At 40.2% G+C, this 15457-nt stretch overlaps 1 protein-coding gene across 1 annotated transcript; it reads right to left on the bottom strand.

The window, feature by feature from the left end:
• Window positions 1–2312: 2312 nt before the first annotated feature.
• On the bottom strand, window positions 2313–11827 carry chodl (chondrolectin). Its single transcript, XM_072657829.1, has 7 exons — window positions 11533–11827; window positions 7793–8141; window positions 7413–7570; window positions 7014–7064; window positions 6826–6921; window positions 6635–6731; window positions 2313–3571 (listed from the first exon to the last, which is right to left on the bottom strand). Exons 1-7 carry the CDS (start codon window positions 11615–11617, stop codon window positions 3487–3489), a joined length of 921 nt encoding a protein of 306 aa, XP_072513930.1. The 5' UTR covers window positions 11618–11827; the 3' UTR covers window positions 2313–3486.
• Window positions 11828–15457: the final 3630 nt, after the last annotated feature.

Below are 15457 nucleotides of genomic sequence, written 5' to 3'. Positions count from 1 at the left end.
GTTTACAACAGAGATGACCGTAACCAGACATCTATTGATTTAATATCTAATAATGACCTTCAGATCCCGCTCCAGTCCAGGGGGCCACGCTTTTGAATATTTTCCACTATATCCCACTATAATTCAACTATATAAACAAATGGTTCACACAGACGTTTTACTTGTTGATCATGTCACGTTGCTTTGCGTTGTTGCAAAACAAAATCCAGTTTACTGATTGTAATCTATATGTCACTATGGTTCCTGGTAATATTTCGGCTTCTGTTAACACGCGAGACCTACCGGTTCTGACCAAGACTGCAGAAAGAAATGTCACTTGAGGTCACTATTCAGGAAGAAAGGAAGGGACAGAGTCATGTCCTAATCAAAGATATGCATAAAATGCTGCCTGCTAAGACACCTTCATCTTACAAACTTGTGAAGACAGCGTAGTTGGACGCAATCAGCAGTCTGTACAAAGTGATTCATGATTATTTTCCTCTTATTTTATTTCTGATGCCAAATTGTCAGTTGGAATTATGGCTTTTATGTGGTTTGTATGATTTTAATTAGTCATGATGTATTGAAGTGCGTCTCAAACGTGATTCGGTTGTCAATACCTTCATCGCAGTGCTGCCTCCTAAGGTACTGAGTAATGACACACCATAGGCAGCAAGGCATCGAGGCAGCTGCCTTCAGTTCGGGCAAAGCCTTCTTCAAACTTCTAAGACAAGAAGCTTGCCTTGTGTCTCCCAGAATGCACCACTTCTACAACATTCTGCTGTTTCTAAGGAATACAGTTAGAGGCGCTGTGTGAGGGTGAGAAGTGAGGATGATTCTAAGGGCCTGTGACTGACAGGGGCCCTAAAAATCTACTGATTGTATTGATTATTTCAGCACAATTGTTGTGTGTTGTGGGGCCCAGTGTCATATCTTTTAATGGGGCACAGAATATCTGAATACAGTAGATTGCTGTAGTATTTCTGCTGTATGTATGTGATCATATATTTTTTTCCTAAAAAAGCAAGCAAAAAAAGAAACCAGGTTTAAACCACACTTCTAATATTATCATCATATTTTCCAACAAAATCATGCCGTTTATAGAGAGCTGGGTGAGTCGTGCCCAAGAGCTGTTTATGTTTCATGTTTCTAATCGTCTCTCTCTCTCCAAATGAGGGGAAAATTTGTTTCTTTAATTAATTCTAGCCTGAGCCTCCGCAGTCATGATTGCAGTCGTATCTGTAATTAGGACTGTGACGTGACGGGAGCAGTGAACTGATTAGTTTAATAGACACTGTAATTAACAGTGTATTTTAGAGGGGATGCTGTTACTAATTGGAGAACAGGCTGAGGCACACATTTAAATCAAACATTTTCTGCAGCGCTTCTACGGATACACTTCTTTTTCTCTTAGCATCTGCATAATGTGCTCATCATCTGCACTGCCAGATAACCTCTGTGACTTGGGCTTGTATGTATTTATATATTTATATTTCATTAGTCGACATACCTGCAGGTATTTGCAACTAATCAACAGGCTGAAATGTATCTCTGTCAACTTGAAATAATTGAGAAATATCCCCTACTGGCTTCCAGACACAAAATTTCGTTCTATGAAATGAATATAAGGGGATATGAGGATTTTTTCCCTAAAATCACCTTTATGGTGTTTGTGTGTTTTTTTGTCATGACCGTGGCATTTTTCATGTGGCTTTTACTGTTACCTTTGACCTCTGCTCTGACCTCTAGCTGCCCTGTACTGTGTCACATTTAAAAAGCATTTTGAAACACCCCTTATAACTTCAGCACTCATGGGCAGGGTTGGTGCAGTATAGTGCGTAACACTGTAGTGCTGCCCTCTAACTGCAATTAGCATTTAATTCCCTGGCTGGGGAAGCCCACCATGCAACACCAATAAGAGTAATATTGGCCTACCCATATAACATGTTTTAAAAGGGAGTCAGTCTGGATAGGAGCTTTAGCCAAATGCTGTATGTGTTAATGGTTAGGGTTTTTATGACATCACAGAAACAGTTCATTGAAAACAGCCTGTTTCTGCAGCTTAGTTTTCAAGCATGGGCCCTTTAAAGGCACAAACCCAGGTGCATAGATGTATGGCTTCCTTTTACTGCAATGTTTCCATCTTATCATAAAAGCGAACATCAGGAAGATCCGACAGCGTATAGCGTAATATGCTGTTGAAACAAATGATCTACTGACGCAAATGGTTACTGAAATCAATACTACTTTCCCCATTGATTTTACCTCTGCACTGAAATAGGCAATAGTGGAATATGGAATACCATTTTAGAGCCACACTCAAACAGACAAAGTCACAATTATCCATTTATTTCATTTATGCAACTGTCCCAAAAATAGTACAAAGAGAAACGAACCTGTACAACCTTTCCAATCCAAACACACACATACAATACACCCACTCTTGTGACCAGAAGACAGGATGTGTTTACCTTCATTTACAAGCAGACTGCTAACAGACAGATTTGAGTAGATACATTTATATGATGCAAGTTATTCATTATTAATATGACATACCTTTAAAATAGATGTTTGTCAGTTTTATATATGCAGTTTTCATATATGCAGGTCAGGTGCGTTCCAATCAGCAAATACTTCTAACTATATGGTGACAAAAATGGAATTCCATGCAAAAACTGCATATATAATAGTGGTCAGGATGGGCTCGGCAGAACATGAAACAGAACATATCATATAAAAATATCCATGTTTGCTTAGGCTGTCTTTTTACCAGTAATGTGGTATATAATGCCAATGTTTACCCAGTCCAGTACTGACGTTGTTCACTTGAAGGTACTAAAACAGTTTGTAAAAATTAAGCATCAATGTCTGGAAATGAGAAGGACCCAGTTCTGGAACAGTGAGTGATCGAAGTCTGCTCTATTTTGGGAAAACATCAACCTAATTTTTTTATTAAAGCAGGCTTGCACTGCTTGTTGTCCTTAGGGGGATTTTCTTTCTGCCACTTTGTCACTGCTTAATTCATTTAGCTGCAGGGTTCAATCGCTGCGACTCTATTTAGTGTCAGCTGAGACCTGAAAGTCCTCTTTTTATGTGGGTCCCATTCGCACTTGTCTTAATTACAGTAATTTAATCGCTCTCTGTTGTGGTGCCAATTAGTGGTGGCCTCCCCTCTGCAACTGACTGCACTGATCACTCTCTCTGATGGAGAGGAGCATGAAAGGAGGAGACTTGGAGAACAAGTGCTGTTAGAAAAGGAGGTTTTGAGGTGGATACTGAAATCGAGGTGATTTAAATAAGGGCGGGGGAGTCAGTCATTTGAGGTCAGAAGAAGAAACGCCATACTAGAAAAACATTGCAGAACAGTGTAGAGTAGGACAATAATAACACTGAGAAGCATTTGACCTGGCATTAGAAGACCACATACAACTTACAACAGGACAAACAAGTGTGTAGACTGTCCGAATAAGCCCCAGCGAGGTTACTTTCTGAGGAGATGCAAGTTTCTTAGACCTCCATTGCACTTTCTGACTTCGGCGTCTTGGAGATCCACAGTGTGGACTGGTTCACGCTCGTTTTGGTCCGTGGTTTTCTGAGCAAAAGAGGTCAAAGAGATGAATTATGAAACTGACTGTTCAATTCAAAATTATTTCTATAGCGCTTTTCATAACCAATGTTGTCACAAAGCAGATTCACAGAGATGAGCGAGCCAGTGGCAAAAAATCTTCAGATCAAGAGGATTTTGAGAGCAACCTAGACTCAAAAGGGGAACCCATCCTCCTCTGGTCGACACTGGATAGCACTATAGCACCGACAGCACTGTTTTTTAGTCTGTGGGCCCAATGGCTATAAGCTATTTTTACCTTACCTTTACGAATTATACTCTTACTGCAAATGTAGCCAATCCGCCAAAACATGTTTGGTGTCCAAAGTTTGTTCTTTTTGTTTGGTACTCTAGCTAAATTAGGATTATGCAGCCTAAACTACAGCCTAAATCATCACACGCGTATCTCAAAATGTTAATTTGTTAAGCAGTATCTACCAGACTTGCTCATATGCTTTCAGAAACTGCAAGACACTGTAATCTATAAAAATGTGCAGAAATAAATGTGACATACTTCTACTTATTTGTGTAGGTAACCGTGAGTTGTGAAGGTAATCATGAGAAAACTTAATGAATCACTTAAAGATCAAATTTCATTCTTATTCTACAACATGCAACTTCACTATTCCTTAACATTGTGCCAATAAACTCCCTAACGTGCAGCACAGGAACAAGGAATCCAAACGTGCTGATGGACAACTCCGTTGTTCACTGACAACCTTCAGCAGAGTTGCACTGTTCACAAAGCACGCTGTGGGGTGGGGCTTCAATCAGTCAGATCAATTTTAATCAAAAATGGAGAAATCTCTGCTGTCAACTCACATCTAGCCTTTAACCCATCCATGCAGTAAACACACACATTCACATACTAGTGAGCATACAAACGCATTAGGGGAACAAGGAGCACATGTGCCCAGAGCAGCGGGCAGTCCTAGCTGCGGTGCCGGGGGGAGCGGTTTGGGGTTTGGTGCCTTGCTCAAGGGCAGTTGGGCTGTGTCCCGCTTCTCTAGCCTTCAGGCCAGTGAGTGTCCTAGCTCTATTTCCGCTCCCTGCCTTTTTTGCTTCATTCTATTAAAAAGATCAGCAATTGCCAGCAGCATGGTTGAGGTTTCCCACACACATTTTTCTCTGTCTGCAAACCCACCTACAACAAACCGGCAATGCACTTCATTGTGCCTATGCACTTCATTCAAACAAAAAGCATTTAAAATGTTGTCTGCAGAGCTAAAACCACTAAAACCAGCAGTAGTAACCATCCTGAGGTCTCAGTTTCATCCACTGATGTAACACAAAACACAAATCCATGTGTCCCTTCAATTCTCTCAAATTATTTGATTGAGTCTTGAACATGAGAGAGTGTTAAACAGAAGCCCTACAGCTGCTTAGAGCAAAGGGTGTTTACCCCGAGGACTTGAACATGCTCCAGGAAGCCTTTTACTGCCCAGAGTGAGGTCCGTTAGTGCCAGTGATTGAATGCATTGTCTGACGATGCCCAGTCTGGCTGAGTGATCGAAAATATGTTAAAAAGACATCACTCTGTGGGAGTGGGGGCCTAATAAACATAATGAATTACATAAACAAAGCACTCTGTAATGCCCTGCCAAGCGCAGGGGCTAAGGGGAGGGGGGCTGGACCAGGCTGGACTGTGTTTCATCCACTGACGAGAAGGACAGTGCTTGCTTCAGCATTTGCCTGATGTCTGCTGGTGAGGATGCTGATGAGAAGTGAAGCTGAAGTTGGATTCTGTGTGTTATTGCCAGTGCAACGTAAGGCAGCAGCTAGCCTGGCCCTTACAGTGACTAATAACAGCAGACAGAAGCCGCCACCGCTGAGCTAAACGTATCCTTTAATAGTGCTTCTGTAAGCTCTGTGATTATTACTGACTAAGCTGTGTTCCAAACAAACACATTCCATCAAAGTAAAAGCTTTGTCCTGGCAGTGGAATGAAAGGGAAGTTGCTGTCATGCTTCTGTAACTGATTTCCACCACTGATTGCTCAGGAAGTGGCACAGATGCCATTAGCATCTGTTTAGGGTCGTGTTCTTAGTGCGTTACCATTACGCTAATTGCCTGATGTGCTGCAGTATTCAGATTGTGTGTAATTACTGTTGAGGCAACACAATACAGTAGCTGTAAGAGGATGTGGAGCTCTCATGTACTTTCATGTATTACTGAATTTTACACGGTGGGTCTCCAGCTTCTGTGTGTGGCATGTCTTTTTGTATGTTTCGCTTTAGCAGCCTTGCTACTTTATGTTGGAATTAAATGACCTTGTTAATCTGTGGCTACATGCTTCTATTACGTTTTAGCTGTGTTAGCATGTTGGTTGGTTCATGTTCACCACTGAGAGGCAAGGATGCAAAACTTAACATTTAAAGGAATAGTTTGACTGAATGTGCTAACAAAGCAAAGCGTAAATATCTGGTAATATCTGGAAAATATCTGGTAATATCTGGAAAATGCTGGTAAATATCAAGCTTAAGCTGATATTCACAATTTTAAAGACTTAATTGATTACAGATTTCAATATAGTGAATTTATCACTAATTTGGTATCAGGAACTTTTTCAAAGACGTATTAAGAAACGTAAGAGGGGAGAGAGCTAGTAACATTAACTGAAGTGACAACAGACACATAGCATTTGCCTATTTATCTTAATTTCTTTTGACTGTCTCTCTATTATTTTGACCATGTTCTCATCTACCCCTTCAGATAATTTCTAGGGCAACACCAACCTGCTTTTTATAATACTTTACTTAGTGAATAAGCAGTGTAGATTAGTGCTGCCCTATGAGTTTTCTGGGCATGTAACATTTTTGATTAATGTTTATCCTTAATTATTTGTCCTCATAGTCTACATAGTAAGTATGATTAAATATGATGAAGCTATGCTATTGGTTCTTGTATATTAAGTTCTAAATCCAGATGCTCTGAACTTGAACTTGGTCTCCATACATACTGATTTGGCCTCTACTGTTATTTTGGAAGTCACTCTGGATAAGAACATCTGCTTAATGAATGAATGCAAATATAAATGATGTATGTTACCACCTCTTGCTCAGCATCTGGAAGCAGCAGGTCCCTGAGGCCACAAGGATCAGCAGAAGGAGAGGAATGGTGGGGATGATCACGTAAATCAGCAACATGCCTACAGTTGAAAAAAAAAATTGAAAAATAGTAATATTTCCACTCTGGAAGGAGAAATTAAGGAAATATTTTAGGGCAATTGGGACTGCTTTTACTTGAGGGTCCTGCCACCATCACATGAAGGGTCTCATCTCCAGTAACAGCAGGAGTTTTGTTCTCTTCCTCGTGTTCCGTTGAAATATCTGGTAGGCCTGTGAGCACAGCAGCAGCACGGAAATGGGCATAAATATGCATGTTTATGCATCTGAATTAAATCACATAATAAACTTGCCATCTGTTTCACCTGCATCACGACCTCCAGGCCTATCTCCGTGTTCTTTCGCCAGGTGGCTCTCTGCATTATGGATGAAAATAACACATTTAACACTGAAATAACCAACGTGAATGTAAGTACACATTCAAGTAAGTTGCGTAATCATTTCACTATGAAGGCATTCAGTGTGTATCTTTTCAGTATCTGTGGTATAAGCATGTGTTCCAGTAAATTGTTGCTTTCATAAAAAAATCTCCACGTCTCCAAAATGGCTACTTTACAGAAAAAAAGAAAGAAAAACGTCGTAACTTTCAGTGGGAGTTAATGTAAAAAGACTAAAAGTCATTCTGGCCTATTCTTCATGAAATACAATGGAGATCAACAACTGAAATTTTCCAGCATGTGTTGTTCCAGCATGTGTCGTTATACCTGGTTCATACTTGCAGATGAAATTGTGCTTCATGTTGCACCTGTCATCATTCCACTGATAAAGATATGGTCCCCCCAGGCCGTGGAGAGCAGTGGGCTGATGGTACATCACTACACAAGCCTCCCCGCCACATGATGGCTCATCATAGTACCAATTCCTATGAAGATACAGATAAACAAGGGTGAGCCCAGACAACATGTGCCTCTTGAAATAAGCTTACGCTAAGGCCCGTACCCCACCTTATTCTATGATTCTTGGCATGTTCCAGGGCCCCCCATCTAGCTGTGGGCTTTCCTGTACCCGGGATGTAGTAGATCAGCCCAAGCAAACAAGTAAAGGAAACTTTTAAAATTATGCAATAACTGATTTTCACACACACCTGAACTCTGATACGCTGCCATCTGTCCATCTGTAGAGGTCAGGGCAGCGGGCAAAGCCTCCATGCTCCTGAGGACTGTCGCTGTCAGCGCGGGTCAGGCCAATCCAGAAATCTCCATCAGCGATACTGGGCCCTCTGCCTGCAGCACTGCCTGTGGAGGAGTTGCTGAGCTCTTGCAGTAAGTGCTCAATGTGCCGCTGCTCCTCCACACTCTCCATGCTCAACAAAGAGCCGCCATCCACTTCGCATGCCCTCTGGGCCTCACTGAAGGCCACACGACTCGTCATGTCCCTGAAGTAGGCGATCTTATAGCATGGCTTCTCACGGCCGCCTTGACACACTGTCTGACCTACAGAGAGTACAACCAATTCTGTTTAGCTCACAAAAGACAAAAGACAACTGCATTCTGAAAAAGGATTCACTGCATTCATTCAATGCATACTTTAGAAAAGCAAAATCTATCGTATAGGTAGGTTCTCGAGCAAGTGCTCAGTATTTCTACAAGCATGTTGAGAGTGAATGGATTTGTGTTTTTTTCTGAGCACAGGGAAACATGTTAAAATGACCGTGAAAAATACTGCCTTTTAATGTTGTTTTTGATTTATGCTATGTTGTACTTAATGCTATGATTTTTATGACATACAAGTAGTTCTTCCTTTTGCCCATTAATTATTTTTAGTACAGGTCAGAATGTGAGTTATAGTCTCCTATAGATTTTTTTTTAAAAAGCCCCAACACATCCTTTTTTACATTATACATGCTAATATTAACTACAAAATGCTACATGCATTGGTAGTGTCATATGGATTATTGTAGACACCCCTGGCAATAAAGTAAATGCACTGCATTATGCACCCAACACTAGATTTATTATCCCTCAATTTTGGCTTCTATCCACTAACCATCATGCTTATTAAAGACAAGAACCCATCAAATGTATTTCAATCAACCTCATGCCAAAATCCTATGGACCATAAAGGAATCCAACCAATCCTATGTTTTCTAAATGTTTAATTTCCTCATGAATCCATGCTAAAAATATGATAAAAACAGAAGAAATTCATAACTTGCACCTTAAGAAATAAAGGTGCCAAAAAGGTTTGTTGGAGTGCTGCCATTGGCTGTTTCTTGTTATAAGTCCTTGAACCACAAGTTCGAGAGTATAAATTTGGAATATTTGGTATGTTGCACTATTAGCTCTTAAATTACATTTGAAATTTGAAACTAATATATACTTTAAAACGTGTTGCTTTTTACTCCAGGATGACTGCGGACAGCCTGTTTATTCTGATTAATTATTAATGATTAATATAATTGGATATAGTTCAAAATCGACCATGCATAGAAGAATCTGTTTTGGTCCTTTAAGGGAATAGTTCAGTAAAATTAAATTAATAAGATTTATCACTGACCCCAGATCAGCCAAATGTCTGATATGTGAACTTTGCTTCTTTAGTTTAGAATGGGAGATGTTAGGCTACTGCTGTTAACAAACAATAGACTGTCACCAATCTCATCTCTATAAATACATGGTCAAAAAATTGTAAACAACTGAATTGACTTAGAACACAGTATGAAATGAAATTAGGTCAACAACAAAAATAAATAAATAAAACCTTTAAAAAAAAACCTCTAGTATGGTTTTAGTTAAAATGTTTATAGTTTGTAGAATTCACGTTTTACTTACTTTCATTTTTAATAACACTTGTTTATGTAGTCTTTCAGTAGATTTCTGAAGTAAATAAATTACTATTTGAGGCATATATTTAAGAAGATAAGATCGGTGACAGTCTAGGTCCAGTGTTTCTTAGCAATGTTAGCATAGCATCTCCGGTTCAGAAGCAATGTAGTAAACTTCAGATATTAAATGTGTCTTCGTTGATCAACTACATCTGTGGCCCATGATTAATCATGTTTATTTGATTTGAACTACTCCTTCAAAAAGAACTTTTTAAAGACTCTACATACAGGGTTTTAATGTAAAGGTTCTAAACCAATAAAAAAAAGGTTTTGATAGAACTGCACATCCAAACTGAGAACCATTAAGGAACCTTAATCTTCCACCCCTTAAATTCCCAATCTTATTTAATTCTTCAGCTTATCATTTAGCAATCACAGTGCAAACTAACTATGTCTTTCCAAATCTCAGACAGGTGCTGGGAATCTAAGAGGTTAAGGCCATATAATCAGTTCTCCCAATTGAACATTTTGAAGCAGCTGGGAAAAACTGGCGAGTAAAATTGTGGGATGTAAATGTAAGAGGCCGTATTTTGGGGTAAATCATAAACTAAACAGACCCTGCTTGTAATATCCTGTGGATGTGGAGGTGGTGGAGTACTCCGTGCAGAGGAGGATAACTGTGATTAATACACAGTCTGTTAAAAGTCTAATAATAACATTAGCTCACTGCCCAGGAGGTACTTTAAATAATTGCCTGGTCCAGATCTGCGCTATCATCACTTTAAGGACAGTAATGGGCCGGGGGCTAACCGGGAAGATCCGGACTCAGCAGTTTTCCAAACAACTTCCCCCTCTTCCTCTTCATTCCTTCCTCTATGAATCTAGGAACACTCATCCTGCTTCCTCCTCCGTCCCATCATAGACTACTGCATGGATTTAGAGCTTCAAACTCTCTTCCTTGTTTACAGGGGTCCAACAGGGATATCTCTCCTCGATTCTTCCCAGCCATTGTTTTTGCGCATTCCTCTTCTTTTTTTTTTTATAGATATGCAGTCGCTCTCTCCATCCCCCACACCAAAACCCTGACAGCTTAGAGGAGACCTTCATGCAAACAATTGCAGTGCTTTTTAGCACAGCTTTGTAGCTTTATCTGGACCATTTTGGCATAAAACTAAATAAATACATAAAAAAAGAAAGAACAGTCATGGAAACCATTAAAGAAAAACATATGAATTTGTTCTGATGGGTCTAAACTGATGATGTTCTGTATAGTTACCTTTACCTTTAATGAACATCTAACAGAACATTATAACATGTCTCACATAATTTACAAATAAATGTAGATGTTTTGTTCTTTTATTAAAATGACAACAAGTGAAGTGACAAAAACCTCACTTCTCAGCCATGTGGTTTCATCGATTTGAAAAAAGTCTTCAGATTTGTGCTAATATGATCAAATGGTCTAAAGACATGCAAATCTAAACCTGACCTGTTAAATGTACTCCAATTTGATCAGCATCCTTAAGAGTGGGGTTAGTTTTCCACAGCATGGTCGAGTAGTTTATGGTGCTTTGTGTCGGTAGGGATACTCAGTGAACGCTACAGTCTTATGCAAAAGTTTGGACACCCTGGTCAATTGACACATTTTCTGGATGTGCAAGTCAGAATAAGTGAATAACCTCCTACAGGAAACAAACTTAAATATAAACACTGTCTGCACATTCTGACACCATTCCGATTTATTCACTGATCTATTAACATATGTAACATTTGTAAAAATATAAAATATATAAAATATAATGTATAAATATACAATACAACATTTAATGTGTCATTGCACACGCCACGTTATTATATATTTTATATACTAATTACACTTGCGCAGAAGTGTGGGGAACTTCCCTTTGTGTGAACTTCTACAATTAGAAAATTCAAAACATCAGCAATCATTTAAACGATGTACCCCACTCTTCAAGTTATTATTTTTAAGCGTTATTATAATCTTTAAATAAATCACTTACCAATTTATTTATTCACTAATGAAAACCGTGTAAACTCACCACTGACGACTCGCGCGCCGCGGCTGCCTGCGACCAGGGCGGTGAGAGCGCACAGGACCCCGAGCGCCGTGCGGTCCGCGCGCATCCTCGCGCCTCGCTGCTTTCCCCCCTCAGTGAACGCGCTGAAGGAAAGTGCGCCCACTGCTCCTTGTCGGTCGCCCGCTCACTGGCGCGCTCTTGAGCTATCGGTTTCTGCGGTTGACGGGGTGTCCGTGTCCCCCTCCCTTCCCCCACCGCCCTCCCCGCGTGCGTGCCGGATCCGTTTAGGCACACGGAGGGGGGTCGCGTCTATTTGCGCGCTGGCGGACTGATTATTACAGCCTTGAGTGACGCAAGTCAAAACAAAAAAGAGGGAAGGCTGTTAGAAGGAGAAGCGTTTAATTCCAGGAGTCAAAGATCACAAAACACAAACCTCTTACTGCATTAGAGATCCTTTAGATCTCCTCTAGATCTCCTCTAGATATTGAGGTACGCCAACCTTTCCTGGCACGTTTGGAAGGATGGTCAACAAGACTGGACCGCTGAGTGCGCCTCTTGTTCCTTCTCCACTGCTCTATTGTGTATGTTGTCACGCTGAGGTGATGTGTTATTATGTGTCCATTAACATATGGCACAGCATGCCACCTAAAGAGCTAGCCTATATGGTTGTTTTCCTTCGTATGTATGTGCTTTTTGTTGTGATTCATATCCTGTTTATTAAATCGTGATAAGCATTGTCCCACTTCCTTAGGTCTGTAAAGTTTGTGAAATGTATGTAATGAATGAAACATGTGAAAAAGGCACATCACTTTTTCTTCCCTGCAAAACTGCTTCAGCTCAGTCTGTAGGCCTGAAACATAAACTGCATGTTTCAAGTTCTGTCACATCATTTCAACATGGTTTAGGTTGGGACGTTGACTAGGCCAGTCCACATGTTTACATTTCTTATTGGTTAACCATTGTGAGGTAGATGTGCTGTGTGCTTTGGATCATTGTCCTGTTGACTAACCCAACTGCACTTTAGCTTCAACTTCAGCTCAGAGACAGATGATCTGACGTTCTCTTGAAGAATTCTGCAGTTCCCCCCAATGGTAGCAAGTTATCCAAGTTATTCTGCCAAACCATCACGCTACCCATCATGCTGAATTGATTGTTTTCAAACACCCATTTTAACAAATCAAAACCCCAAAGAGCACTTTATGTTAGACTGTTCTGAGGTTGGCTAAAGTTATGGATTGAATGGAAATTTTGCACCGCATAGATGCTACATAATGACTTGTGAATCATTGAGAATAGCCAAGCCCCAAAACTTGTAAAAAATATTATTTCTGAGGTGGATTTTCATATTTTTCAGTGGTTAAATATATGTTTTTCTGGATTCAACAGTAAATTAATAAAAAGTGAAATGGAAGTTACATTTTTCCCTGTTACAAGGGCTAGTTGGGGTATCCAATTAACAGAAACCAACAAAGTGGCTAAGATTCCTGGGAAGCTACACATTCTCTCTTAAATGTCTTTACTGAATATCCCCACTGTAAATGACCAGCAACATTTATGAATAAACAGTATAGGCAGAGAGAAATGGTGGAACACACTTGATATAGCATAAGTGTTGGACATTTACATTTTTTTTCACTCAGTTCAATTAAAAATCCTTACTCTAGAATCTACTGTACATTGGAGCTTAATAAACCAACAAATTCAAGTTCTTCATTCATAAATCAAGCTATCCCGCTCCTAGACTGTCACAGCATGGGTATGAGTCCTGAGCTGAATGTCTGCAGAGGATATTCATATTGTCCTTTCACACTCACTTCTGTCTGATAGCCAATTGCCTTGTCAAAGAGAGACGCCGCCTTTGTGTTTGGATTGATCCGCTCGTGCTATGATGTGGAGCCATGCTGATCTGGATGCTGTTAACCAACCTGTATTATGCATCGACACAAAACTGCTATTACTTAATTTGCTGTTGGCTATCGATCCCTCATTTCCCTGTGGTAAATGCCATTCTGTTCCACGCAGTGTTCAATAACGACAAAGAGAGATTCTGTGACACATTATCGATAAAAAAGGCAACTGCATTATTACATGAACAATCATCAGGAGGGATATTAAAGCGATCTGGCAGGAAGCACTGGCAGCAGAAAAGAGAAAGAAATGTTGGGTAATCAGAAAAAAGCGGCAGCCAAGGACTATGCCGGTGGCCAGGAAAGGGCCAGCTTGCAGAAAGTGGGCCTTATCTGGGCCAGATGAAAGAGCCACGCTGATGCAGCGGGCCAGAACACTGGTTTCGGACTGTACATTGACCCAGGACATTCATCATCAAACTCTGTCTGTCTATCATCATTCTTATGCTGCCATGCACTATTAAAGGGCCCAGAATAAAAATGCTGCTTTTGTACATCAATATGTAAATTTACAAAGTTCTTATAGAGTCTGTAGTGGTGTTTCAGCTTCTTTTTGAATGAGGCACAACACCAGGAAGCCAATTATTGAGGTCATTTATATATATTAGTCTTTTAAGGGCAGTGACAAAAACACCTCTCTATGCAAGTAAAGCACTGAAGCATAAATTACTCTGAATGTCTAAATAGAAATACAGAGCCCTAGATTTATTATCCATCTGAGCTAATATCTTAACCATCATTTCTATCTCTGATTTCCCACTGTTTGTTTGGGGTCAGTACTAGTAGTAGTGAACTGAGCTGACTAGCTAGCTAAAAGCTCTAAAAACTAGAAAAGGCTAATTGACAAATTATCAGCAACATCAACATTGCACTTTTTATGGATACAAAACTAGATAAAAAGTGCAACTATGCAGCAAAGTTGTACAGGTAGTCTTCTATAGCCAGGTAATGGTACACATGTGAGGAGATGCTAGCCAGACAGCTTATTTCCCCGTTTGATTGCTGAAGCCATTGAATATTATAACCAGCCATCACTGGATATACTGTATGCACATGTAAATACGGTTAAACGTTCAAAACACATGAGGTACAAATGAATTATGATGGTTTCTGTTAAATGAAACCACACATTTGTCATAAGTGGACCTAATAAATACAGGTAAAGTGTAGGATGTGACCCCTTTAAGTGATTGAGTTTAGAGGTGAAACTGTTAGCATTCTGACGCTGGCAGTGACAAATGTTCAAATATCGTTAGAAAGCTGGGAACTATACATGACATTTTACACAAATTAAACAGAAAACTGTGAAAGAAAGGGCCGCAGAGGTGCCTCCAGAGGAGACACCACTGACCCTTGACTTTTGACCTTTGATCTTTGGCTTCAGAACTACATTTCTTAGTCCTGTCCGATTCCATAAGAATGTACATTCTGTACTCTTTTTTCATTTAAAGCACAGGACACGAAAGCAGGAAGAAAAGAGCCGTTCTGTGAGCACATGCTTTTCACAGAGCTATGAAATGGAGCACTTGTGCTTCTGGAGCGTCACCATTCATCCTGACAATCAAGCTTATTGACCTCTGAGTATCGACAGAGAGAAAATTCCAATGATGTATTGTGCCACCTTGTTTCACCACCTCTCTCTCTCTTTCTCCATTCTGTTGGATAGGGGTCTCTGAGGGGACGTAGGGGAATCATTATCAGGCTGTGAAAAATGACACTGTGAGACACAGAGAGAGAGAGAGAGATGAACTGACCAAGGCTGACCCCAACCAGAATGGATAAGAGGCCCCCAAAGCCTTCTGGGTAAACGAGCACTGCCTCTTTCCTGATTGGATTAAAGTCTACATGGAGCCAACGTGAGATTAAGACAACCTTAAGAGAAGGTAACAGGCACCCATTAAAGAACTCCTACATTCAGATCTATGAGCCATGCTTAGTCTAAATGTCTTTCTAAGTTCCATCACTCAGAGGCTCAGCTGATAATAGACCCATATCATCTTTTCACATAATTCACCTCTGGGATACTAAGTATGGGTTCA

Source organism: Salminus brasiliensis, chromosome 1 (assembly GCF_030463535.1).
Source record: "Salminus brasiliensis chromosome 1, fSalBra1.hap2, whole genome shotgun sequence".
NCBI classification, from domain to species: domain Eukaryota; kingdom Metazoa; phylum Chordata; class Actinopteri; order Characiformes; family Bryconidae; genus Salminus; species Salminus brasiliensis.
The sequence above is the reverse complement of the archived record's forward strand: the minus strand, read 5'-3'. Positions and strand labels throughout refer to the sequence as shown.

Bases quoted from the DNA above. Each gene is read 5' to 3' on its own strand.
- chodl (XM_072657829.1), bottom strand. From the start codon at position 11,617: ATGCGCGCGGACCGCACGGCGCTCGGGGTCCTGTGCGCTCTCACCGCC. The intron at 7,065-7,412 runs GTATAACGACAC...TCCATAATGCAG, and splicing joins CATCTGCAAGTATGAACCAG to AGAGCCACCTGGCGAAAGAA. The intron at 6,732-6,825 runs GTAAAAGCAGTC...TTTCAACTGTAG, and splicing joins GATGGTGGCAGGACCCTCAA to GCATGTTGCTGATTTACGTG.